The 27353-nt window shown below is 39.5% G+C and overlaps 2 protein-coding genes across 4 annotated transcripts in view; one reads left to right on the plus strand and one right to left on the minus strand.

The window, feature by feature from the left end:
• Positions 1 to 27353, plus strand: part of ralgps1 (Ral GEF with PH domain and SH3 binding motif 1) — a 540533-nt gene that overhangs the window by 66831 nt on the left and 446349 nt on the right. For 2 of the 3 annotated variants that reach the window (XM_067969743.1, XM_067969745.1), the window contains exon 2: positions 15147 to 15257. The exons of the other annotated variant lie outside the window; for it this stretch is intronic. The gene's annotated coding sequence lies outside the window, so the exon portion shown is untranslated. The remainder of the gene's footprint in view (positions 1 to 15146; positions 15258 to 27353) is intronic. 3 annotated transcript variants of the gene reach the window in all.
• On the minus strand, positions 5424 to 6390 carry si:dkey-191c17.2 (uncharacterized protein LOC100005628 homolog). The gene has a single exon (XM_067969424.1). It carries the CDS (start codon positions 6388 to 6390, stop codon positions 5557 to 5559), a length of 834 nt encoding a protein of 277 aa, XP_067825525.1. The 3' UTR covers positions 5424 to 5556.

A 27353-nucleotide genomic window follows, 5' to 3' on the forward strand; every position in this document is an offset into this window, starting at 1 on the left:
GCACCACAGACCTAGGAGACTTGGGTTAGAATCTTACCCTCCATGTACATTTGACCCAGGTTTACTCCTCTTCATTCGCTCTTCAACATAATACTAAGCAAAAACAAAATGCTTTGCTTGGGGAGGAGAAAATCGGTTACAGGTATCTACCTACACAACAACAACTTGCATTTATGCAGCCTCTTTAACGTAGTATAACATCCCATGGCGTTTCACAGGAGCATTATCAAACAAAATTTGAGACTGATCCACATAAGATATTAGGACAGGTGCCCAAAAGCTTGGTCAAAGAGAGAGGTTTTAAGGAGCATCTTAAAGGAGGAGAGAGAGATAGAGGGGTTTAGGGAGCGAATTTCAGAGCTTAGGACCTAGGCAGCTGAAGGCACGGTACCCAAAGGTGGAGCGATGAAAATTGGGGATATGCAAGGGGCAAGAATTGGAGGAGCGCCGAGATCTTGGAGGGTTGTAGGGCTGGAGGAGGTTACAGAGATAGGGAGGGGCGAGGTCATGGAGGGATTTGAAAACAATGGTGAGAATTGTAAAATCGAGGCGTTCCCGGACCTGGAGCCAATGTAGGTCAGCAAGCACAGGGGTGATGGGTGAATGGGACTTGGTGTGAGTTAGGATACGGGTGGTAGAGCATTGGATGAGCTCAAGTTTACGGAGGGTGGAAGATGGAAGGCCAGCCAGTAGAGTATTGGAATAGTTGAGTCGAAAAGTAACAAAGGCATGGATGAAGGTTTCAGCAGCAAATGAGCTGAGGCAGGGGCAGAGACACCACCAAAATCCTTCCTATTTAACATACCAGATATATCACGATCAGTACCAAGCAGACGTTCAGCCCACCCAAATGAGAATCACATGAGCATACTATGAATAATTAAGAGGAGAATGAAAGTAGAATTAGAAATAAAGTTTTAAGCGTGATTAAGGCATAGATCTGCCCAGTGATACTCCGTAATGAGATCTGTTCGAACAAGTTCATTTTGCATTTGATTATCCTGTGTATGATATTCCTCTTAACGTTTTTCTAAACTCCAGATACACTGGATGTATCTTTAGAGCTAGAAAACCATGTTCAGTTCACCTTCCTTGATATGTTTTTCTCCTGTTAAATTATGTAATTGTTTTCTTAATCCATTTGGCTGAGGATTCCAGCTAGAATTCTTCATCTTGTCCGGTTCCTTAGCACCAGAGGAACATTTATTTGGATGTATTTGCTTCTTCAAGGAGTTGTTTGAAAGATTGTCAATGCTTATGATTTAATTCCTTGGCTGGACATTGCTCACCATTCAGCACATTGCGAGATTCTGGCTTTAGCCCATAAGATCTGTTTATATATAGAATGTAATGCCAGTTTGTAATAAGATGAGCACTTATACTTCTATAGAAAGTACTGAAAGGATGGGACGAGATACAGGGGTTACTAGCTTGCAGACGGTATAACATTGACAGCTGAAGTGTATGATGAATTGTTTGCTTGATTTGAGGCACAAGGAATGTGTTGGAAAAGAACAACAGCTTGCTGTCTCATTTCACAGAACAGAGAAGAGGCTTTATCATTGCAGCATGTGTCGAGTGTTACATTCAGAGCGGTGCATAATTAAATTCAGGATTTTTGCAATTTGTTGTAACTCATTTCAACAGCTGTTGATGGACATTGCTTTTTGTATTGATTTCTCCAAGGCACCAGAATTAAGTTACTTTTTAATTGCTGTGTCACAAAAACAAATTGATGTTATGATGGTGAATTAAGTTGCAGTGCCTTGAATGTAATTTAACATTCAGGTTGTGTTTGACAATCCCCTACAGAAGAATGAGATCAAAAATGCAATCAAAGGACTAAACTCACCAATGTAGAAGCTGAGTTACGATAGACAAATAAATATTTACTGACCTGAGCAACTGAAACACTTGTTTCATCTGGTTGAATCCCTGGAAATTCAGGTGGGGATGATGATGAACCCAATCAAATGGAGCAATTCTGAGCTTTGTTTGGATTTAGCTGTGTTAATCCAGGTACCAAACGAGCATAGGAAGTATAACTTTAAACATGAGAGTTTTACATGTGCAGTTGCACTTTATTTATTCATTCTCTTTGTAGCATATATTTTTGAAAAAAATATAAAATTTGGAAGAAAAGACCAGTCAATTCATTAACCCAGTTCCTTCCATTGACCATATACAGTGTAGCACATCATGGGTTCGACCTTGCTTACATAATCATCTGAGAGAACGTTTTTCAAAATTTCTACACGACAAAGGCAGTCAAATAAAATTTCACATCATCTATATACAGCAACATGCCTCTGTTGATTAATACCAGTCTAGTTGTAATTCAGAAGTGATCTCCCATGTAAACAAACATCAGAATCATTGTGTTCCATGTTGTTTGATCATCTGTTTACAATTGTCCCTATATCTATTAACCTAATCCCTAACTAGATACTATACAGTGCAATACAGTCAGCAGCTGGGGGTGAGTTCAGTGATAGAGGTGGATCTAGATGAAATTGGAATGTTTGCTGATTCATTTGTTCTCGTGTCAGGAGAAGAAAAATCTCAGACACAGCATAATGTTTTAATGGGCCAGAGAGTCTTTCATGTCTAAAATCAATCAGATCTATATATCATTGCTTCTGTAACCAAGATTATAGTTAGTAATGTAAAGAATACATTTTTTGGAACTTCAACAATTGATATTTCTGTTTATTGTAATCGGTGAATTGGTGTATCTTTTAGAAATACAATACACCTTATGGCTTCCTGGTTAATCTGATATTTACACCTGTGGCAAATCGGTACGTCTTCAAACCAATATCTCTTCCCTGTGCAATTTGTGAACATGTTTGTTGACCTCTTGCTCTCATCAATAAACTAGGACTCAGGAACTTGGAGTTGTGCCTCCTTTCAATCCAGCATGCTAATAGGTATCACTTCACATAGCACAATCGTGCTCTCAATTTAAATTACCTCAAATGTTTTTAAAAGCAAAATTATTTTTTTCTCACAGTGAAAATATTTTCCATGTTATTTCACAAACCATCAGCCTGTCACCGGAACTATTTCTTCTTGTCACATCACTCATTCCACCATGCAGAAATTCTTATTACATCTGTGGGGTTACCCTGGAGGAAGATTGGCTTTGGTCACCATATGTAGCGACATTATAAATGCATTCAGCAAGAACACGAATGCAGCACCTAGCGACCTTCCTCTGGTTGCTAATGGATACAAATGACAGAACACATCAAAACATAGCCATTTGTCACATTTAACAACTGGTTCAGAATGGCGTCCAAGGATGGAAAGGATTGCGATCTTTATTAGATTAGCAGAGGTATTCACTGACAGAGACTATGCCTGATGTTAGCTGAAAGAGAACATGTGATCAATTTTCCCTTCACGTGTGTTATGCAGACCTTTATTTGTATATTCATTGTAATACCACACAGCTTGCTCTGGCCTGGATGGACATTTCTAACTCTGTAACAAACCAGTGCTGTTTATGATGCAGGCAGACTGATGCATGTTGAGGCACTTGATTTGATTTTTATTCCACCCATGAGGTAGCTTATGATAACTCACTGTAGGATTAAAAATGCTAACAGACACTTCCAGATGTAGTGTTTTCTTTTTCTGTATTCTACCTTTTTAGATCTAATTCTTATACATAATGTCAGACAGCTTTGACATTTGGTTTTTCATACATGCTGAAGGTGGGGAGCCAACATGTAGATGTATCGTGCCCTGAAGTAAGTTTCTTGTGATTTTAATTTCTTCTGACTACGGAGGTCGAACAATTATAGGCCGGTCAGTCTTACCTCGGTGGTGGGCAAACTATTAGAATCAATACTGAGAGATAGGATAAACTATCACTTGGAAAGGCATGGTTTAATCAGGGATAGTCAGCATGGATTTCTTCAGGGAAGGTCATGCCTTACAAATCTGATTAAATTCTTTGAGGAAGTGACGAGGAGGATTGATGAGGGTAGTGCAGTGGATGTTGTCAACATGGATTTTAGTAAGGCATTTACAAGGTCCCACATGGCAGACTGGTCAGAAAGGTAAAAGCTCATGGGATACAGGGAAATGTGGCGAATTGGATCCCAAATTGGCTCAGTAACAGGAAACAAAGGGTGAAAGTCAACGGATGTCTTTGTGAATGGAAATCCATTTCCAGTGGTGTGCCACAGGGCTCAGTATTGGGTCCCTTGCTGTTTGTGGTATAAATGATTTGGGGGCATGATTGGCAAATTTGCAGACGACACAAAAATTGGCCGTGTAGTTGATAGTGAAGAGGATAGCTGTAGACTCCAAGAAGATATCAATGGGTTGGTGGAGTGGGCGGAAAAGTGGCAAATGGAGTTCAACCCGGAGAAGTGTGAGGTAATGCACTTAGGGAGGGCAAACAATAAAAGGGAATACGCAGTAAACGGGAATATATTGAGGGGTAGAGGAAGTGAGAGACCTTGGAGTGTATGTGCACGGGTCCCTGAAGGTGGCAGTACATGTAGATAAGGTTGTGAAGAAGGCATACGGAATGCTCTCCATTATTAGCCAAGGTATCGAATACAAAAGCAAGGATGTAACGATGGAACTGTATAAAATGCTGGTAAGGCCACAGCTGGAGTATTGTGCGCAGTTCTGGTCACCACATTACAGGAAGGACGCAAGTACTCTGGAGAAAGTGCAGAGAAGATTTACAAGAATGTTGCCAGGGCTTGAAAATTGCAGCTACGAGGAGAGATTGGATGGGCTGGGGTTGTTTCCCTGGAGCAGAGGAGGCTGAAGGGTGACTTGATTGAGGTGTACAAAATTATGAGGGGCCCAGATCGAGTAGAGAGGAAGTACCTGTTTCCCCTAGCGGAGAGCTGAAGAACTGGAGGACATAGATTTAAGCTGATTGGTGGAAGCATTAGAGGGGACATGAGGAAAAACTTGTTGTACCCAGAGGGTGGTGGGTGTATGGAATTTGCTGCCCGAATTGGTGGTGGAGGCAGGGACCCTCAACCCTTCTAAAAAGTAGATGGACCTGCACCTAAAGTGCTGTAAGCTACGGGCCGGGTGCTGGAAGGTGGGATTAGAATGGGCACATGGTGCTTCTTCGAGCCGGAACAGACACGATGGGCCGAATGGTCCCCTTCTGTGCTGTATCTTTTCTATGGTTCTATGGTACAGAAGAATTAGTTCTTTAACCTAAGTTGTAAAATATATCATAACCCATGAAAATGGAGAAAAAGGAAGAGAGCTTTTATTAATTGGACACTGAATCATATATAATTTTAAGTGCCTATTTTAGGGTTGCCTAATTTAGATGATATTAGCCAAACAAAAAATTGTGGCAGTTTGCACTTAGTCAGAAAAATACCACTCCAGTTTCTATGACATATACAGAACTGGAGCATGTATCAACATTTCCAGTCTAGTTTCAGACTAAATTGTACCAGGGATACAACTTCAGCAAACCATTGATCAGGACCATAGTTTTATATGGTGACATGAAATTATTTTGTTGATGTATTGAAAAATGTAACAAGAATATTAGAAATTTGATTAAGCCAAAATCTGATTTGTTTGACACAGGTCAATTTTCAAATGTGCTGCTATTTCTTCTATCTTTTCAAGTTCCTTGATGATATTTGACACATCAACATCCACACACATAACAGCAGAAATCCTGGGCGCTAATTCATCCTTGTCAATTACAATTCTGTAGGTATCCTGCAATTTGTATGTTCTTCTCTTGGTCATGTGACAACTAGCGTAATGGTGAATTTTTGCCAGCTGAAAAAATTGGTTTATTTTCATAATGCTTTCTTCCTCCTTTGTCAAAGAGATTTCTAGAAACTGTGCAATATACTCAATGATCTGTCTGTGTGCTTTGAGCTCATTATGTGTATATCCAGGCTCTGCATGTGCACCACTTTCACTGCTGGTCATTCTACTCCGTTGTTGAGGAGCTGTTGGTGTTTGATGTTCCTGCATTGTGTTTCCTTCTTCCCATTCATTGTCCTCTTTTCCAGATGTCTGTGCTTTATTCTGTGTCTTTAATCTTGGACTGCTGCCATTATATTCCGATGAAATGAGACAGTCCACATGCTGACGTCTATCTTTGCTTCTCGTTGTTTCTGATTTGGAGACCAGCTCCTCGGGGTGTTCTTCGTTTGCATCAATTGTGCTGTCAGACTTTGGTAGACCAATAATGAGTTCCCATTGATGGTCTCTCTGACTCAGCCAGATTTGATTCATGGCCAAATCGAATCTATCATTGTCATAATAGTGATCTGTCACAATGACCTCATCCACAAGAACTGCTCCCAACTGTTGAAGCTTGGCTTCAGTCTTTTCATCCAACCAATAGCGTTGCTTGATTGTAACTCTCTGCATATTATGTTTGTGTAGCTCTGTTGCTCCTGCTTACTGTGGCACTCTGATTAGGACCAAAAAAATCCAGCTGGGAAATAACAGTTTATAAACAGAAAATGTTGGAAACACTCAGCAGGCCAGGCAGCATCTGTGGAGAGAGAAACAGAGTTAACGTTTCAGGTTGATGACTTTTCATCAGAACTGGAACAGGTTAGAGATTTGACAGTTTATAAGTAAGTACACTGCCAGGGAAAGTGGGGAAGGAAGGAAATAACAAAGGGGACGGTCTGTGATAGGGTGGAGGGCAGGGGTGATTAACTGTGTAAACAGAATCAGTTAATTCTTACAGAATGCAATGTAACTTTTCTCTAACCATAAACAATGTTTTTACTAAAATTACATTTATTTTCCTTTTTTGTTTTCTGACATTGTTGCCCAGTCTCAAAATTGATTTTAGTCATCAAGACACATAATCTGCACAGCCTTCTCTATAATACAATTGCTTAGTTAAATATCTGAAAACACATATAAGCATAAAGTAAAGCTGTAGAGGAGGTCTCCCTCCTTTTCCAAACCCATTTGCCACCCAAATATGTGTAATTGATAAGGTAACGTGCGCATATTAAAACAAACTAAGGAGAGGGAAAGCAGAACTAAAATGGGATCATAAGTAATTCTAGAGAGGAGTAGAATTACTCCAAGGGATCAACATATTGTGAGGAGGGTTTGCAATCTGAAACAAGTGCAAAAGGAGAATGTGTGCTGTCTGGGTCAAATTTGGGGTTGTCCAATCTTTTAGGCTATTTCTGGAGCGAGATATGTTAATGAATGGGGAAAATTGTGAGGTGCCAAGTAATTGTATCATCAGGTGGTGACGTTTCGATTGCTACTAATATGCTGAGAAATGGATAAGGCAAAAAAATTGGTTTTGCTGGCCCTGCTGCTTACAAAGTGAACGTCCCTGCAAACAACAAAAATAGCTCACCTTCCAGACATGAACACTGGGTAAATATAATTATTGACACAGCCAAGCTGAAGAGGCCAGCATTCAAAATAAGAGGGCAAATGCAGGAAAATAGCAGAACTTGTTCTAATAATTGCATCTTGTCCTCTTTATATTTGTACTTAGCTTTCAGGATAATAACCCGTTTGCTACGCGAGAGGTGGTCAAGAAGGAGAAGAGACTATGACTAAGTGAAGGAGAAGTAGAGCAATTCTATGAGACTTTCAGTGATTACCATTATTTATTTTTAATTGTTATTTTAAAATACATGTGGGTAAAATTATCTTTTGAGACATTGAATTAAATGTATTTGAATGCATGTTAATATAAATGCAGGTCACTTAATTATTGCTCAAGCAAAAATTCTTGACGAGAATGAATCTTCATTAAATAAACGCATTATGGGGAAACCTCTGTTATTGTGAAGGTCACAGTACACTTGTGTTGGCAGCTGCTGCCACTTTCAGTACCCTATTGTTAATAGGAGCCATTTGCAGGAGCATGTAAGATGACCATGTCTGCCAGAGTTTTTAGGATTTTTAAACATTTTCCTTGAAAGGGTTATTCAAATATTAGGGGTGACCATAAGGTAATCATGTTACCATAGACATATTCATTAGACGTGGAGAGGTTTAGGCATTTTGCATGTGAAATTCAATTGCTCTGTGGGATAAATGCAGCAACCATTTTGTGCACAGCAAGATCTCAGAAAAGCACTGAGATGACACCTCAGATTATGTGCTCAAGTCCTGAATTGGAGTTTGAACCCACAAATCCTTGAGTGACAAACTTGATGATGTGCTCAAATCATGTCGTAGAGTTTGAACTCAGAACTTTGTGACTCAAAGGCGTGAGTACTACCAACAGAGCCAAACTGACACTTCAAGTTAGCTCACCATGGAGTCAATAACTGCCCTTACTGCTCTTCCACTGAAATGTTTTACTTTTTGAAACAAACACAGTAATGTGATGAAAAGAATTGGATAGGATTCACAAATAACCCTGTCTCATTACAATTGAATTATCTGTCCCCATAATAACATCACTTAAGTGAATTATGACTGGCACTTCATTTCTTGTTTTCAATGTTTAGTACATTTAATGTACACTACTCTGCTGCACATAGACGTGTACAATCCTACCTTGTTCTGTGTCAGCTGGTTATGTTGTTAGTGACCACAGTACATGATGTGCTTGTATTAATATTAATGATATTAAGCAAACACATAATCATATGCATGTCCACATCCTATTCTTTTAGAGCATTTAATTTTCTGCTTTTTGATTTCAGTTTTTAAAAAGGAAATCACACATTCACAGGATCTTGAAAGTATGTTGTAAATTGCACTGGAAATTAACCTTTACTGTAATACTGTGGTAGAATGAACTCAGAAGACTACCCAAAGTGTGAGATTCTGACTGATTTGGATCACGTATCATAAACTCTGAAAAACTGGAGTTATACTTTTTGTCAAATATAAACTGATTTTGCCAAGCTGACACATATAAAGCAGGAATACATACCATTCAGCATCAAATTGTGTCACTGTTAAATTAATTTTGGATGATTTGGATACTGTGGAGTAGAATGAGAGGAGTTCAGCTCCTTTTAATAAATTGCACAAGTTTGCAATCCTCTCTAATGTGTGTTCTTCCCAATTTGTAAAATCCTGGCCCTGTCCCTGCCCAAATCTGAGATATTAGCAAACGAATACAGTAACTTTAAATATAGTCACTGAAATCTTTCATTAAAAGTAAGCAAAAGATCTCCTCAATATCAGACAGGGGCACAGGATGGGCTTGATTTTCATGACTTGACTATGAATGGGTGTATATCTACAAAGTCTTCAGTTCGGCTGGAGAAGGGGGAAAAATAGCAACTGGAGTTCATAAAACTGTCTTTTTTTTTAGTAATGCCCTGCATACAGTATGAGTGTCAGCCTTGGCTGAGTGGTAGCACTCGCAGCTCTGAGTCAGAAGGATTGTGGGTTCAAGCCCTACTCCAGGGTTTGAGTGGATAAACTGGACTGGCACTCAGTGCAGTACTGAGGGAGTACTGCATTGTTGGGGGTGCTGTCTTTAAGGTGACACCCCACCTGCCTTGCTCCAGGTGGATGTAAATGATCCCTTGGTACAGTTCAAAGAAGAGCAGGAGGAGCCCTCCAGATGTTCTGGTCAGCATTTATCCCTCAGCCAACAACACCAAAACAGATTATCTGATCACTTATCTCATTCCTGTTTGTGAGACCTTGCTGTGTGGGAATTAGCTGCCAGTTTGCCTACAAAATAACAATGACTGCACTTAATTTGTTGGCTGTAAAGCATTTGGGACATCCTGAGAACATGTAAGCATATATATAAATGCAAGTTCTTTTTAGTTGAATATTATTAACTATTTAAATATAATACATTGTTTTATTCCAAGATCACTAAGAATTAAGAAATGTTCAATAATATCTCCAATCTGCCATGATCTTATTGAATGGTGGAACAGGCTCGAGGGGCCAAAGAGCCTACCCCTGCTCCTATTTCTTATGTAAACAATTTAATAAAATTGTTCACTGGGAAGGTTAGTCCATTGGAGTAGCAAAGGCTAGAAGTTCCCAATCCCAGTGCAATGATGTGGGGTGGTGCTGAGTTCAGGGCAGGTGTTTGTTCCTGCCAACTGAGTTGGAGAATCAGAGAGTTTCCCTGGTTGGGAGTCTGACATGTTCCAGTGGTCAAGTCAGAGGAGCATCAGAAGAGGCAGGGGTGGAGATTGTTTACAATTGGTGTGCCGTCTGCACTACAGGGGAGAAGATTTATAATAGTAAGATAAATAATTTTACTTTGAAAATTAATCTTTTGCAGAAATGCTTATTTACATTAAAAGAAAATATTTTATGTTTACTTTTAAAAGTAACTGCCGTCTATTCATTGTGACCAGGGCGTTTTCAGCATTTTGCTGAGTTCTGTAAAATAATTTTTGATTAATGCAAACTGAAGTGAGGGGGGAAAAAGTAAAGCAACTGATCAAAAGTGGAAAACAAAGCCGAAAGGTTGTAAAATGGTATGAAGCAAGCGAGAGAGGAACAGAAATACACTCGTACAATTAACTCTAGATTAGTCAGTACGTTTCTAATAAGCCAAAAGTTCTTCCCAGGACCTGCTGTTCCTGTAGTTAGGTCATAATGAAAACAATATTGGTACGCCTTTTCTAAATAAACCAATAAGGAGACTTTGGGTTGCCCCAGTGTCGTCAGATGAAAAACCAAACAGAGAGGGGCACAGCTAATAAAGAACTAAACCATTAAAAAAAGGAAAAGAATAAACGTAAATTATAATGTTGTCTGTAGCATCCAGTACACACTCCACTCCCTGCGGTGCCCCACTGGTCGCGGAAGGCTTCAAGCATACCGCGTGTTTAAAAGCTCATCCATGCTTTTGACACCAGGTGAGCTGGCTTGGAGTCTTATTATGATCAGATCTGACACTGAACCTAAGGCTTGTTTTCTTTAATTTAAAATCTTAGTGGATTATCCTGATTTTAACCAGAATCTGGGCATGAGGAAAGAGGACACAATTAAAATCCTTAAAATCAGTGTTCATAGTAAATCAGGGCTTTTACAGAACTATGATGGTGAATTGTAACATCAGTGGATTTGACAACAATCTCCCACTACCATTTTATATCCTTTGTTGCTGCAAATTTACTTGTACCTAAGCAACAGATAAAATGAAATGAAAATTGCTTTTACTCATGACACCTGCTATTTCTGTATCCATGGTAACCATTTTGAGATGGTCACGTTTTAATACGAATGAAAGCTCCCAATTAACATACAGCACAATTGGGGTGACATCTGCTTCATTGAAGTAATAGAATCCATGCACTCTGGATACTGTACCTTAAGACAGACTATTAACTGTAAACTGCTAAAAAGTAAGTTATTACCTGTCTACTGAAAAAGTGCAAATGTTCAGAATAGACTTGCCTTGAGCACCTACAAGTTCAGATAACTGCCTTCGACAAGTTTACAGTTAGGTTGATGTATTCTTGCAAACAGGTTTTTCTTTGATTCATTTGTTACTCAGACTTGTGTCACGGGACAAGCGCAGGGCATTTCCTTCAGTTTGTACGGTAACGCAACACACCATAGGTTTGTCCTCCAAACAGCCCTTCACTTCCTCAAATGGGCCACTGTAGGTTTCTTCAGCTTGTCAACAAGCACTAATAGAGGCTCCATTTCCTTGATTTTAGTAACAAGTGCTGCTGCTTAGCAACTGTGTTGGGTAAGGTAATCCAGTATGTTTATAGATACCTATGGTTGGCATGGAAGGGCTTAGCAGAATAAAGGCTGTTATTATTTCTGCTTACTTGCACTGATATTAATGCTGGTACTTTTGTAAAGCACCAGGCCTGCACGTTTTGTGTATTTTGAAATCTTGCACTTTCCCCACGTTTACGTAAAGTACCACATCCCTGTAAGTGTAAGGTAAGAGGGGTTTGTGCTGAGGATATGTATGAAAGTGTTTAGTGGCATTTCCAGTGCTGAGACTGCCACAGTGCAAAGTAAGCCATGTAATAAATAGGGGATACAAGCCAGGAAGCTGTCAAACTGAATCATCAAAGGATGGGCCCCATTAGTAATAAGTATCACAGCCTGAGGAGTTAGAGGGTGTGCCAGGAGTGGGCTCATTTTCCATAACTTAATCCTGTTCCAACATCTGTTTTGTTTACAGCCACTCTTCAAAGATCACTGATGATTTTATTTTGCTGGTTGATATTAAATTTTTGTGTTTTTAGATAAACATTAACATCTGTCCCTTTTTAATTAAACCTGGTAGGACTTTGTTCTGTCCCTTGTAAAGTAGATGTGTAGCAGTTGTTGGCTTGATTTGGTTAATGCTGGGATCTGTTGTAGGTTATTGAAACACAAGGTGATCAGTCCATATAACGGTGTATTAATGTTCTTCATCTTCCATCTTTTCTGGTTACTTCCACCTGACAATCTCACTGAGCCCCTCCCCCACCCATCGTAGCTCCATGGAGATGATGAAAGAGGGTCAGATGCTTGGATTAGTCTACACCACTCGATGATTACAGGACTATCATTTTATTTTTCTAACAACTTGTATTTATATTGTGCCTTTAACGTAATAAAACGTCCCAAGGCGCTTCACACCGTTATCAAACAAAATTTGACATTGAGCCACATGAGATATTAGGGCAAGTGATCAAAAGCTTTGTCAAAGAGGTAGGTTTTAAGGAACGACTTAAAGGAGGAGAGAGAGGTAGAGATGCAGAGAGGTTTAGGGAGGGAATTCCGGAGCTTAGGGCAAAGCAGCTGAAGGCATGGCTGCCAATGATGGAGCGATGAAAATTGGGGATGCACAAGAGGCCAGAATTGGAGGTGCACAGAGATCTCCGGGTTGTAAGGCTGTTTCGAGAATGTGCTGTAGGAATGTTCTCTTTCTTATGAAATACCCATCAGTTTTCTCTCGGTTTGATTTTATTTGATTGGAGATGTTCTGTGTATGTTAAACAAGTAAAATAAATGAAGCATCTGTGTGCAAACAGGACAAATGGATGTAGAAGTAACTAAAGGACAAGGGTAGGAGGCAGCAAAAAAATGAAACAAAAATAATAAAAGGAAAACAAAGTAAAACCTGGACTGAAATGGAGAGGGGAGACAAGCTGATAGGTAGAGACTGCATAAAGAGAGAGAGTGAATGTAGGAAATCAGACGTACACAGACTTGGAAAGGCAGAGAGATAAGTCTGTAAATCAAATACTTGGATTTTATGTATAAAGATATAGTTCAGAGAGTATTCCAAGGCAGGGATGCATCAGGGAGGCATGGAGGGGAGGGCGTGGGGTGGCTTTGAGATGATGAACCTCAATCATCAGAGCAAAGCTTGAGTGGTTTACTGATATCTCAGCCCTGAGATTTGCTGATGCCTTGCAATACATTTCCTGCATCAATCGATTTGATATATACAAGTGAAGTTTGTGGGGACAGGTTTTCAATCATTTTGCCAAATTGTTTTGGATTAGACAAACATCATGGTGGACAGTGACAGATAACAGGGCATCATCAGTCAACGCGTGCAATTTGACCAGAAGGGATTTTGTGCCGTGTAACTCGATGAGCAAAGATGTTTCAATTTGATTAGCAGAAATTTACACCAGAATAGCATACTCTGTATGTACCAGTAAATTGATGTGATCTCTCTTTTGAAAAAGGTGTAAGACAGTACTAGAGTCCTGATGACTGCAGATATAATACTCATGTTTTCTTGTGGTGTGTATATAACCAGAAAACTCTTAGTCTGTGTTGGGTGCTTGAAACTACTTACTGAAGCTGGAGGAAATGATTTGTATACCGTGCAAACTTGTTATTGCAAAATGGTGTCATGAATCTCTGATTAGGGACAAGCTCCACTTTTTAGTCTGAACAGAAAATTGAATCTGCGTAAGATGAATCACAGCAAACATCAACTTTGTCAGTTCCCATGAGTTTGCAACAGTAATGTTTGATTGCAGATATTTGCAGAATAAGAAAAGGAACAAAAACGTTATCTATGCCCACTGACTTGGCATTACCACCATGTCTTTTCCCTCTTGTTTATTGTGTGTATCCAAGAATGGGTTACTGTGGAATACAGAGTCTATTCTATGATCACGGCAACTTGATAGGTTGAAAGTAACGAAGCAAGCAATTTTTATTTATTTATGATGTGTATGCTGAGTACCGAGTGTTACATTCCTGCATTGTTCTGCAACCCAGAAATGAGTGGTTTCCATCTTCATCCTCTTAACAGGGATAAAGAATTATTTTTGTAGCATTGTCTTAAACCAAAATTTAATATGTTGCAAAATAGGATTAGGTTTCAGGAAGTGACTTGGTATAAACAGCATAATGTTAAATGTTTTTTTTCTTTAAGTGTTTGTTACATTGTAAGGAGCTCAAATAAGCAGTGTTAGCTAATGGAATTGGAGCAGTGTGATTTCATTTTAATTCCATGGATAATTAGCTGAATTCTAATTTACAAAGCAGTATTTTTCTTTTAATATTGAGTCATGGAAGTTGAACCTCCGACTAGCTCTATGATTAGTGGTGGTAGACTGTTTTGTATTTTGAGGCAATGCACTACCTTTTTTAAATTGTCATTTCCACTGAACAGATTTTCAAAATGATCAAAAAAAGCTGGTTGGAAAGGAATCAATTGTCATATACAAATAATAAAACATGGCACAAAATATTTTTGCTGCTAAATATTTTTGATAATTTTCATCATTCTTGTAACATATGCAATTGTTGTATCATTATATAATAAGAATTATAAAGAACAGGAAAAGGCCATTCAACTTAAACAAACCATCCCTTTTTCATGCCCATGTATCTGCCATCTCATCATAACCCATTTGTCTACAAAATGGCAACCAATTGTAATAACTAATTAAAGAATGATCAGTCATTTGTAGCAAGATTGCCATTTACTTTTACTCTCTAGTGTCATTGCACCAACTCTACAGTTTTAGTGTACATGGACGTTTAAAGTAAAAGCAATGTTGATAGACGTAGACTTGGGATTACATTGAATGAAATCTTTGAGAGACTATTGTGATGTCATCATTACAGAATAATGCGGTCACATGATTCACGGTGAATTATTTCACCATTCTAAGGCAAAATTGTGCGAAATGAGAGTATTTACATAACAGATCGAAATATGGTTTGATTGAGAGACTCCAGAAAAATGTATGACATTGAATGCTGTTCTATTTCAGAATTGTGAGAAACATACTGCATTTGATCAACCCTTTGTTGTGACCGTTCCTCACCGTCTCACTGATTGCCTCAACCACACAGATGTAAAAGCAAAACAAAGTGAAATATGGGTAAGTGCAGGTGTGCCTATACTTTGCTAGACTGTTAAGTTGACTGGGACTAAAATTACTAAACTCATGAAATTTTTATTTATCTCGTTCTTGTTTTAAAATGACAGTTTAAACGGAGGTACAAAACTTGTTCTGTATTATAGACCTAAGTTAGACTTTCTCAGTGATGTTTCTGTGGTATTTGTAGAATCATAGAATCATACAGCACAGAAGGAGGCCATTCAGCCCACCGTGCCTGTGCCAGTGAAAGGGCTATCCAATTAGTCCCACTTCCCTGCCCTTTTCCCCCATAGACCTGCAAATTTTTCCCCATCAACTATTTATCCCATTCCCTTTTGAAAGTTATTCTTGAATCTGCATCCACCACGCTTTCAGGCAGTGTATTCCAGATCATAATAACACTCTGCTTTAAAAAAAAATCTCATCTCACCTCTAGTTCTTTTTCCAATTACCTTAAATCTGTGTCCTCTGGCTACTGACCCTTTTGCCACTGGAAACAGTTTCTCCTGGCTGGTCAGTCTTCAACAATGCCGTGCAGGACTGCATTCACGCATTGGAATTACTAAATCTACTACAGAAGATTCACTTGGTTTTGAACTGTCATTGCTACGTGTGTCATCACGGAGCCAGCCACCTTGACCCCCAAAGAGGCTCCCCATGCCTCCTCATGATGCCCTGCATCCACCCCCCTAGGAGGATAGTCACTAATATAATATGCTCTGACATGAAAAATAGCTACTTGGGCAAGGTATTTGACTGTTGCTGGCACCAATGGAATTGTATCCAATCATAAGTCAGGAGGATAGAAGATAAAAGGGGAGAAAATTCAGGGAGAATTATGGGAGATGATTGCCACTGTTCGTAATGAAATTGTAAACATATTCTTTATACAAACATTTATGATTTATCTATAAATAGTGAACAACTATAGGCCTCCTATAGTAGCAATCGTCACATAACTCCTGCAGCAAACTGATAACTCCTTTATCCCATCTTTCTTAAACTTGAGGGAAAATATGGTATAAATACTACTTGGTCCCACTGAAAATCAAGCAATACTCCAAAATCTCCAGCCCTACCTCACCACTATCCAAAGTTGGCCTGCTGCCCATGGACAATACTGCTTCATCCTATCCCAATAGTGCAAGCATCATCGCACCCCATTGAGTATTACATTTCCTCAGGCTATATCTGTTGTTATAACCTCCAATCTTTTTTGTACCAAATATTTATCCTGCTCCTTCTTGAAAGATTTATTGGCACAACACAGACTCAACGGCTTTGCTGAGTCTGTTTATCCACTAGTCTTCTAAGAGATTAGAAGACTTATAGATAAACAGACTCAGCATTTAAAGTCTTGTGAATTTTAAATAGCTAGCTATGTCCTACAGTCTGTCAGTCTGCTCATATCTACTTACATCTTTCGTCTGTGCCTCTTAACATTAAATAGGACAGCCAGAATGCTCATTTTGGATATTTCAAAGTGATTTAATGTTCTCAGTGACCCAAGAATATAACTGCAGCCAATCTGGCAGTAGTCAAGTTTATTAAGGGCTACCTGAAGATAGCATCAGCAGAAGTAGGTTAGCGACTGATGAGTTTGGCTGTGGTTGTTTTGTGGCCCAGTGAAACCAGGGAGGAAGTTGAGGGATTCAGTCCAAAATAAACACTATTTTATTTCTATAATAAGTGTGGAGGTTGTATGAAATGAGACATTTTTTAATTAACTTTTTTCTTGCCAATTTTCTCCCCTCCTCTCTTTTGCTGAAGACATTAACTCCTCACTGGAATATGGATCCACAGGCGCTGCACGCCCTTCACCCTTGGTCATTATTCAAGTGTGAATGTTGACGACGAATGCCAGCAGACATTTGATAGCCTGATCCTGCCCTAATCTGAGATCCACTCATGCACACTTTCAGCAGGGGTAGTTACTGTGTAGTGATGAGGAGGGAATTCTGTCATTTTTCCCCTCCCTAACTTGGGTGCTAAAGCCAAATGTGGCACCCCTCCCCCGCCCCCCAAGCTGAGAACAGGTAACTCTGCACAGGGCAGGAATTGAACTCGGAAATATTTTTGGTCTGTATGGCTCAGCTGTTCATTAGATAAATTTAATAAGCCATCGGGGCAGGGTAGGAAAAGCAATAGAAACTTCTGATTTTTAACTAGCTGCAACAACAGAAGCTTCCAATACTGATTTTTGTTTGTTTTTGCGGAAAATAATATTTTTGGTCAGATTTGACAATCTGAAAAATCGTCGAACTCCAAAAGTTTCTCTGATGCATACATCCCCAGTTATATTATTTGCCCCAAAAGTAGTCCAGGTCGAGCTGCTCTGATTCCATAATCTATTCACTTAGTCACAGTCTCTCTCCTGAGCTTTCACTGGGTGGGTGTGTGTGTAGAGCGGTTACTGGTTGACGAATTGCTGCTTTCCAGAAAGCCTGCAGCTTGGGACATTTCCATAACACATGACATAAGGTATGTGTTTCCCCTCAACACCTCCATTATGACCCCGTGGGGCATATTCCCAATCTGTTCTAACTACTGTATTATAGAATTGATTAAGTTACATTAGTCCAGGTCTGGTGTCTGATGTTTCCTGTGGTTCTTGGCTAACTCGCCTACATATGTTCATCCTGCTGAGTGTTGATTTCTAACCCGAGGACCAACTGTCAGATGCTTTGAGTAACTTTGTCTTTTGAGTCTCCTTACGCTTTCCTGACCAAATATAGCTGTGTATTAGTGGGGGATTTCTCTAACCAGGGCTCTAACTCATCTGAAAATGTTTTGAATAATGCTACAAGAAAGTTGCACATGTCCAAGGAATTAGCTTTTATCAAAATCACATTTCTTTAGCCATGTTCCCTTTTCTAATGTCTAGGTCTTAAACTGCCTGGCTCTCCCAACTATTTCATTCCCGACAGTTAATCATTGTGGTTCTGCTGATTTTGTTAGACATTCAGTCTGATTGTTGGGATGGGTTTGTCTGCCATTATGTAGCATGCCTGCCAAAAGGCCCCGTGTGTTGCAGGGGTGCTTCAAATAAAAAGCTGAAAGCGTTATAAGATTTAAAAATAACTAGGAAACACTTCTTAAACAAGTTGTAAATATAACTTATGTTATAAATGTAACTTTTAAACATGGTCAACACTGAAAATATATTAAGTTTAGAAACCTGTAAAACTTGAAATGAACTCTGTCTCGCTAATATATTTCTCAGTGTAGTCTGTGCTGTTTTTCACGTAGATAACTGTCTAACCCACAAGCAGTTACGTGTACACTACAGTCATAATTTAGATCCCCGTTGGAACAAATCACTTTGATGCCACATGTTACCAGTATTTATCTTTCTCATAAAGTCTCCCCAGAGAGCAATTCTGTGTATTCCATTTAAGAAAAAATGTTCCCTGATGAGTTCTGGATGTGTCTACACAATCGCTGTCTTGTTCATACACCATGCTAAAGTTAAACTGCCCTTCAGAGGTATGTAGTTTGTACGAATGCCTTTGTTCCTTCAGAGGAAGGATAGTGTAGATTTTCAACTTTACTGCATTAAACTGTTTCAACACCTACTGTTCAATATACACAGCAGGTTGTATCAGTATTACTTTTGCATTGCTATGAATTGGTTTCCACTTTGTACTGATTCAAAAGTGACAGTATAACTTCAGAAAGGTGTCCTGACTGCCCGAGGGGGAGCAGTCTTTCACTGCTTGGATTTGACTCCATATGGAGTGTTACTTAAGTGTGATGTCGGGCCAGGTATAAAAAGTGTTCAGGGCCCTTTGGACCTCTTGGGTACTTTATAAACTTAGAAAGTTGTAAATTGCATCACACAGAGAGCTCATGTTTCCCAAAGCATTTAAAATTTAATGACTGGAAGCAGAGCTCTGCACATGTGTTTTAAGCATCTCACTCTCCTGGATATGAGAATTTGAATCCGAGGCATGCACTATAAAGAAGGATTTTGACCAGGATCCACTCCCAAAAAATGTCCCCTCTTGTGTTTTTTTCTACATATACTGAGTGACCTGCTGAGTGTTTCCAGCATTTTGTGCTTATGTTTCAAATTTCCAGCATCTACAGTGTTTTGCTTTTTGTTTATACTGTTCAACACTATCGGAATGCCTGTCTACCTTTTAAGAAGTCCTGTGCCCCTCTTTGACATGATTTGCATTTGTCTCTGTTGGTCATCTTCATTGTTATTCCTTTCCCTGATCAATTGTTTGCTAAGACCCACTTTCACTGCCGCATCTCTCCTCTCGGCATTGTTCCCAACTACGACCCATTCTACATGGATTCCAGCTCAAATTTCACCCTTCCTCTTTCAGATCCACCTATGATCACCAACATCTCCATCATATTCAACGGTCTCCTAACCTGCTCCACCATGCATTACCCACAGCCCCTCTCTTCAGCAACATCGACTCACTTCATTTCAGAGCTGCCCTGGCCCTCCGCTCCACGTCATCCTTCGTCTCAGCAATCTTTTTTTCAGGTAGAAAGGGACGCAAGCTTCAACAATTTGTGGGTGCTAGCCTATTTCCTATCTCTGTTCCTCCACTTTCTTCTGGGCCCATCTCTCCTTCCAATCTCATCCCTTGCTGTATTTTCACAATCCCTTCTGACATTCCCCTCTCTGACCCCAAATAATCCATTATCAGCAAGGGCTTTGCAAAATCACTAATTTGCACTTGTACACATTTGATTTGGTGCCATTGCTTGATGAAACATGATGTCATATGTAAAGTATTAACTCTGCAATTGTGGGAGGCTTTTGACCCAATGACCTCCCTATTAAGAATGGGTTAAATGTCCAGTTTTGTTGTTTTAAAGAAAACCTGAAATTGCAAGTTCCAGTATTACACTACTAAATTTTAGAGCTACGGGTGAGATATGATTGCTTTAATTCACAGTCCCAAATAGATCTCGCTGCACTCATATTTATTAAATAGCTTCCAAGGTAGTTAAAGTAAGTAAAACACTTAACTGAACACTTTATAGTTGAAAGCTTTTAACAAAACAAATTCTGAATGCTCAGACTGACAGACAATTATTACTGTAATTAACTAGTGAAAATTGTCCACTTCTCTGACTTTAGCGCTGGACACACAGGCATTTGTTTGACATTGCATTTGCAAAGTGCTAAAGAACCTGTGATATATGTGGTCTTTAAGGAGTGTACATTACTGCTACCATAAATTGTTTTAGTTGGAAAAGAATAAAAGCTATTTTTAGGCTGATGGTAAGTGTCACCAAAGAAACGTTAGGGAGCTGGAGTGGAAAATAGAAATGCAGTGCACTTTCTTCAGCCCAAAGGCTTTGGTAGGTATCAATTACATTGCTGTATATTTGTTACTGCCAATTTGTTCTGCAAAAATATTCCTGACTGGTTTCTTTTTAGTAATTTCTTTCTTTTTCTAATTTACAAATGAAATCCTGCCACTGGTAAATGAATAGGAAATGCATATTTTTTTTGGAGTGAGGAAGGGGAAATTGAGGGACATTATGAACAGAATGAATGGAGATGGCAGTTGTTCAATGTCCCCGTACTGTGTTACTAGGATTTCTGTAAAGCGCCAGTTTGATGCCATTTACACGATGACTGTTTGTTTGTAACTTGGCTGTTGAACCGTTTGCCAGCACCACTGTCCCCTGAGTTGAATTACCTGTGAAGGGTGGCTTCATTAGTCGAGTGACACTGTTCATTTTAATTCATACATGCCACGAGTTATACAGTAAATCAGTGTGTTAAATAAATCGCAGCACGAAAAGGAGAGTGATCTGTAGACAAGAATGGTATATGTTTCAAAATAATAAATCAAAGAAGAATGCTCTGATGGTTACAGATAATGAGTGCAGAGTTAATTGATTCTCTAAGAGTTTTATTTTAGCTTAGATGGTGTTGAGAAACAGTACAACCACAGGTGGTGTCTTTATTTCTATAGTGCAGCTGTCTGTTATTGATGCTTCATACTGGTCTCCTTACATAAACAATATATATACATTTTTTTGAAAACAGCAGGACCATTTACTTGTGAATGCTGTTCCATTTTACATGTGAATTCTGTTCATGTGTATATGTATGTGTGTATATATGTATGTGTATACGTATGTATATTGCGTCATTACAACTGTGACTATACTTCAATTGTACATAATTGGCTGTAAAGCACTTTGGGACTTCCTGAGGTCATGAAAGGCACTATATAAATGCAAGTCCTTTCGTATGCATGTGTGTATGTATTGCTTGCTTGCTTGCTTGCTTTCTTGCTTTTGTTCGTTCATTTTACTACTGCACTGCCAAGGAGGAGACCCCTGGTTAGTCAGCTGTCACCCCAGTGCACCCAGTCCATTAAGAAACGTTGGACAGAGGCCTGCAGTTTATGACATTTGCACTGTGACTTTTAGAATAAACATCCAAGGGTGTATTGTCCCATGTGCACTGATTTTAGCACAAAAGTAAATTTAGGTATAAAGTGTTATATTTGGATCTACTTTGCTGCTAAAACTAAAATATAAAGTATTCACATCCCCATGTATGTTTTAATAATCTAGAATATGTCTTTTTGTGCAGTGCATTCTTGATTATCCACACTCCTGTTATCCACATTTGTGATTATCCGCAAGAATTTAGTGGCAGTCATAAACCAGCGAAAGTGCAAATTAATGTTTTTAGTTCATTCTCGTTGGACTCTGGGTTTTCGATCCAGCAGGATGAGTAGGTTATTATCTGGATGCCCAGTACCTAGTAGAAATGTATATCGTGCTCCCTGCTGATATTATCCAAGAGCTTATGGTCCACTTCCACATATACTCCGCGCCATCCAGCTTTACCTTCCCACCTCCTCCATCGATCCCAAGGCTATTGCTACAACCTACAACTGCCTGTTTGACAAGAAAACCTGAATGAGCCGAAATCTTATCCAGAACATGTCAGCAAAGTCAAAGCCATCCTGCTCTGCCCTGGTCATCACTTGATCCCTCTGGCCTTGACTCATCAATTTGCCTCCATGGTCTATCAGCTAAGTCTGGAGGCGTAGAATGTCAATGTACTGCTTGACCTCAATCTGAGCTCCTCCTCTACGTTAATTCTGTTAGCAAGACCTTCCTCCACCATTTCAACATCTCTTGCCTCTGCTCTACTCTTTTTTTTCCCTCTGTTGCCAAAATCTTAGTCTACGTCTATATCATCTCGAGGATTGACTTCCCTCGTCTTCTCCCAGCTGGTCTCCACCCTCCATAAAGTACAACTCATTCAGAATTGTGTGGGCCTTTTCCTTACCTGTACAGAGTCCCACACTCCCATCATGCTGGTCCTTTCCAAGCTCCAGACCCCCACCCCGCCCAACCATTTTCCAAGGAATCTCATTTTCAAATCCCTCAGAGATTCATCCAACCAACCTCCTTGATCTCCATCAGCTTTACATCCCGTATGCAGTCACTGATGCATGCCAGGTTACTCCTTGTTCTCCATTCCACCATCATTTCGTCAGTCACTATGTCCTTGCCCCTGCAACTCTTTCCTTAGATACCTCCAACTCATACCTCCCTGTTTTCAAATGGCTCCTCAAAACCAATCGTTTCAACTGTCCCTTTGCCCACTCCCCCCAACCCCGTCCATTTTTCTGCTCTCCCCTTTTTTTCCCTCAGTTGCTTAGAGTCTGTTGTTTTCCTTTCGCCTTGTTGAGTGCTTCCAGACATCACCATGTTGTGCAATAGAAATGTAAGTTGTAACTACACATGTAGCTCTGATATTCACATTTGGGTCAGGTGAACAGGAGAGTCAGAATTTCAGGTCTGGGATGCCAACAGAACCTGGACTGGCAGCATAATATTGACAAGAATTTCTTAAGTGGAAAAACATGGGTCTTATCTGCATGTTCTGGGAACTTAATTAATTGAAGTCAGATTCCACCAAATTTCACGGTGTCAGAATAAGTATAAAGGGATCCTCGATTATCTGGCAGTTTCTCATATCCATTGGGGACAGAGAGAGAGGCTCCTTTAAGGTGGATAAGTGTGGGTTAGTTGTAGTAGATATATGAGATTTAATACTTTTTTTGTAATTGTTTCCAGGAGGTCTCTTTTTCCTGGTCCTCCAGACTCATCAGAGAGCCGATTTAGTCCCAAACTCCCATCAGCAAGTAGCTCTGTCAAGTTCAATGCAAGTTGACATTCTTTCTGGCCTTGGATGTCGAACAGGAGGTGTCTGAGACTGAAAACAGCCCTGTCCTGAACTCAGCCCGCCAGAACAAAATGTCAATCTGTGTTGGACCCAAAGGGATCCCACAGATGATCATCTCCCTGTTGAATTAGCAAACCTAGAAAGGGGAATGATCTCTGTGGCAATAAATTTTAAAAAAAAACCTCCTCTTGTAGGTCTAATTTTAAAAATGACCCAGATGGGAGGAGAATTTTGTATCAAGATGATACCATACACTTATATTCTAATTTAATGTGTTATTAAATTTCTGTGGAAACACATTTATTTTGCAATTGAGAACTGAATATACACAATTTTATTTATAATAACACAGACACCCATCTTGTGTCTTTTCTTCAACTGAACTTGTGCACTTTTGCATGTTCTCATTAATAAGGACATTTGCTTAGGGGCTGAGGTTGTGTATGAAAGGCAGGTTCAGCTGGATGATGGAGGTCAGCGCCAAAGTTAAGGATGAGGGTGGGTGTCAGGTCAAGGTATGGGGTGTGTGAATAGTGTTGTTGGGTATTGGAGAGGCAGCTTGATTTACAAAAGAAGGAAAATTAAATAAAAAGAAATTTAAGCCTAAAAAAACACACCAACCCTACCTATAATTTAGCAAAACATCCCAAGGCACTTCACCGTTAGGGGTCAGACCCAAGCAGAAGGAAGATTAGGAACATTTGCTGAATGTGTTGTCGAAGAGGTAGGTTTACGTGGTGAGAGATATAGCACCTGTCATATCCTCAGGATGTCCCAAAGCACTTCACAGCCGATGAATTACTTTTGAAGTGTAATCATTGTTGTTCTGCAAGCAGATGTGGCAGCCAATTTGCACACAGAAAAGTGCCACTAAAAGCAATAGTCACTAGAATTTGGAACTGAAGAAGCACTTCCATACAGTACATTTAAATAGGATACAGACCACGTCTACATTATTATGATAATATAGCCCAAATCTTGTTTGATCATGTAATAAGATGAAGAGGTTTGGAGTCGGATGTAGCATGAGGTGCGAGCTCCTTAAATCAAGCCTGAAGTTTGTGGAGATCCAGGCATCTCTGCATGAGTGTGCTGTAAATGTAGTTGCAGGTTTCAGCAGGTAATCTCCCTTATTTTTCCGAGGATGTTATAATCCGCTCATCCAAGAATTAACAACATTCAAAGCAAAACTATTCCTAAAAACCTTGCCGTCAGTTTTGAGTGTCACGACAGTTGTATCTCACTTTTTTTTGCTACAACATGATCAAGTGGAGTGTTTTTTTTGGGGTGGAATGTGAATGGGGAGAACGGTCTGTACAGTGATTGATGAATAACGACAGTAGAAAATTATCCATTAGAAGTAATAAAAACAGAGATTTGACCAAAGAGAGGGAAATAAAATCGTTAACTAAAGAGGAAGCAGACGGTTGACACGTCGGCTTGATGGCCAAGAGCTAGGCGACAGACACAAGAAACATTATTATGAAGATATGAGGGTCGATTCTGAGATTGCACTGCTGGTGGGACTCCTTTCCCTACAGTCACGCATATCGGAAAATTGAGGGCAGCATATCTGCAGTTTCCTGATATATGTGGCTGGCAGGTGATGCATCCCACTGGCAGATTACACTTGGAAAACTGGCTCAATAGTATCTGAACAAAACTTACACATTAAAACATTATAAAATCTTATTTTCTGTTTCTCAGTTTGAAAAAAAAAGTAGTCATCAGTTTTGCCTGGTTGTTTGTCCTGTTATATTGTTTATAGCTCGTGTCGTATGCTGTGAATTACCTCACCGTGCATGGTAACCAGAATCCAGCTGTCTAGATGTTAACAAACAAGAGTAGCTAGTGGTTCCAACAATGTCAGTTTAACCTGTTACATAGAGTTTATTTTGTGTCATTACTGCTGTTTACAATAGTTATTTTTATCTTTAAAAATTAGCAAATTAATGAAGTACAAACAGTGATCAGGTAAATGAGATGTTTTGTCAGCTGTGGGTAGCACTCTCCCCTGTGAGTCTGGGTTCCGGTCCCATTCGGGACTTGACATTCAATTTCAGTATTGAGGCAATGCTGCACTGTTGTCAGGTGCTATTCGCAGAGGAGACATGAAACTGAGACTGTATATTTCTGTTCCAATGGTTCAAAATCCCAACAGCACGACCCAAAAAGCAGAGCATTCTCCTGGACAGCATTCTTCCTTGAACCATACTACCAGAAACAGTTTAGCGGGTCCTCCTTGTTGCTTGTGATATGTTTCTTATGGCTGTTGTGTTTGTCCACAAAGCAACGGTCACTGCATGTGAAGCACTTTGAGAGGATCCTGAGAGATATGATAAGGTGCCTGTCGATGCAGGTCTTTTATATTTACATGTGATATATTTTAAGATTAATAGGCATCAAAATCACAACCATGAAGCCACAACAGCTTGCATTTATGAACTAAAAAGGCAATTCAGTGGTTTACAAACACAAGATTCTTAGTCTGCGAAACTGGATGGCGCATTTTTTTTTACAAGTCATGAAATATATTTGAAAATCATTTGTGTTTCCCATTGTTATATTTTCTTTTCCAGTGTTTTAATGGTCCTGGCAGAAACTAATAGCTTTCGATAACAAGTCAGTTGCATGCTGCAGTTGCTGGTGGATAGATGCCCAGTTCTTTTGTTTTCTCTCTTGCTACCTCTTTATCATGTAGCTGAAATCTGGAGGCCTCATCCACTCGTGTGTCTCAAATAAAAAAGGCCCAGTGCTGTTGCCTTTCATTACTCTCTAAAGGACCTCTGGGGAAATAACACTTTGTGGTTAGAAAGAGAATAATCAATAAATGCAGTTTTACATATACAAAGACAGGGTTATGCTGAAAGTTCTTGTTTGTTGAGTGTGTGTAATACTATTTCTGTAATTAAGCCATGTCTTCACCAAGGAAAAGGTTTCTCATGGTTGCGTGGCAACAAACTTAAGTAAACATGACAGCCAACGTTTCTTGGTATTATTGCTGCAAGAAAATAGAAAGGGAAGAAGGAAATGTCATTTAGTTCCAGGTTACCATAATAAGGTGCTCATTCTTTAACAGGAAGGTTTTTTGAGAAGTTTTTGCAGTACTATTAACCACATTATCCCCAATAGCCTAATGTATAAGAGCTTGTGAACTATTGAACAGATAATATGACGAGACTAATAGGGCAGCTATACTACATATTTTGAATCAATGGCAAGTGCTTTCGGTTGCATATCAATCTGAAATATGTAGTATAACTCTGGTTAAAAGTCATTCAGATCAAATTTAGACCGGTGATACGATACCACCTTGAGTATTCTGAGACCACTTTGGCTTTGCACTGACTGCAGTATCACTGCAACTGTTGCAAAAACTAACTTTAGAAAGTTCCCAGGCTGCAGTTTTAAACTTCAGTTTTACTTTTTAATGTTAGTAAAGAGCTGACTGTCCTGAGGCTCTTTGTTAACATTTAAAATGTAACTTGCATTTTGATAGTGCGTGTTTAAGCATCATGGCATACAATAGCCCCTTGTCCCACTTGCAGTGATTCTGTTCCTTCCAGCGCCTGGCAGTATAAGCTGCCATTTTCTGTTTCTGTGCCATTCTGGGATTCTGTGAGAACACCCCACTGGTATCATTCGTCTTCTCTGAAGAGGATCTGATTTTGATATTACTTTAGTGAGAGACTAATAGTACCTATAATGTCATAGTTTTCCGCTTGAAAGACTAAAGGCAATCAAGTTAGGATTTTGGAATACACAGATGCAATTCCTCACAGTGGCAGCTGAGACAAGTAGCACTTGGTTAATTAATTTTTTTAATTCGGGAATGTTTATGCTTACAGATTGGTAGTAGTGGTCACAGTGACTTTTTGCCAGTGTCTGCTGCACATCCTCTTTTA

Source organism: Heptranchias perlo, chromosome 31 (genome assembly GCF_035084215.1).
Source record: "Heptranchias perlo isolate sHepPer1 chromosome 31, sHepPer1.hap1, whole genome shotgun sequence".
Taxonomy (NCBI): Eukaryota; Metazoa; Chordata; class Chondrichthyes; order Hexanchiformes; family Hexanchidae; genus Heptranchias; species Heptranchias perlo.

Excerpts from the sequence above, each read along its gene's own strand:
- si:dkey-191c17.2 (XM_067969424.1), bottom strand. The coding sequence starts at position 6,390 with ATGCAGAGAGTTACAATCAAGCAACGCTATTGGTTGGATGAAAAGACT.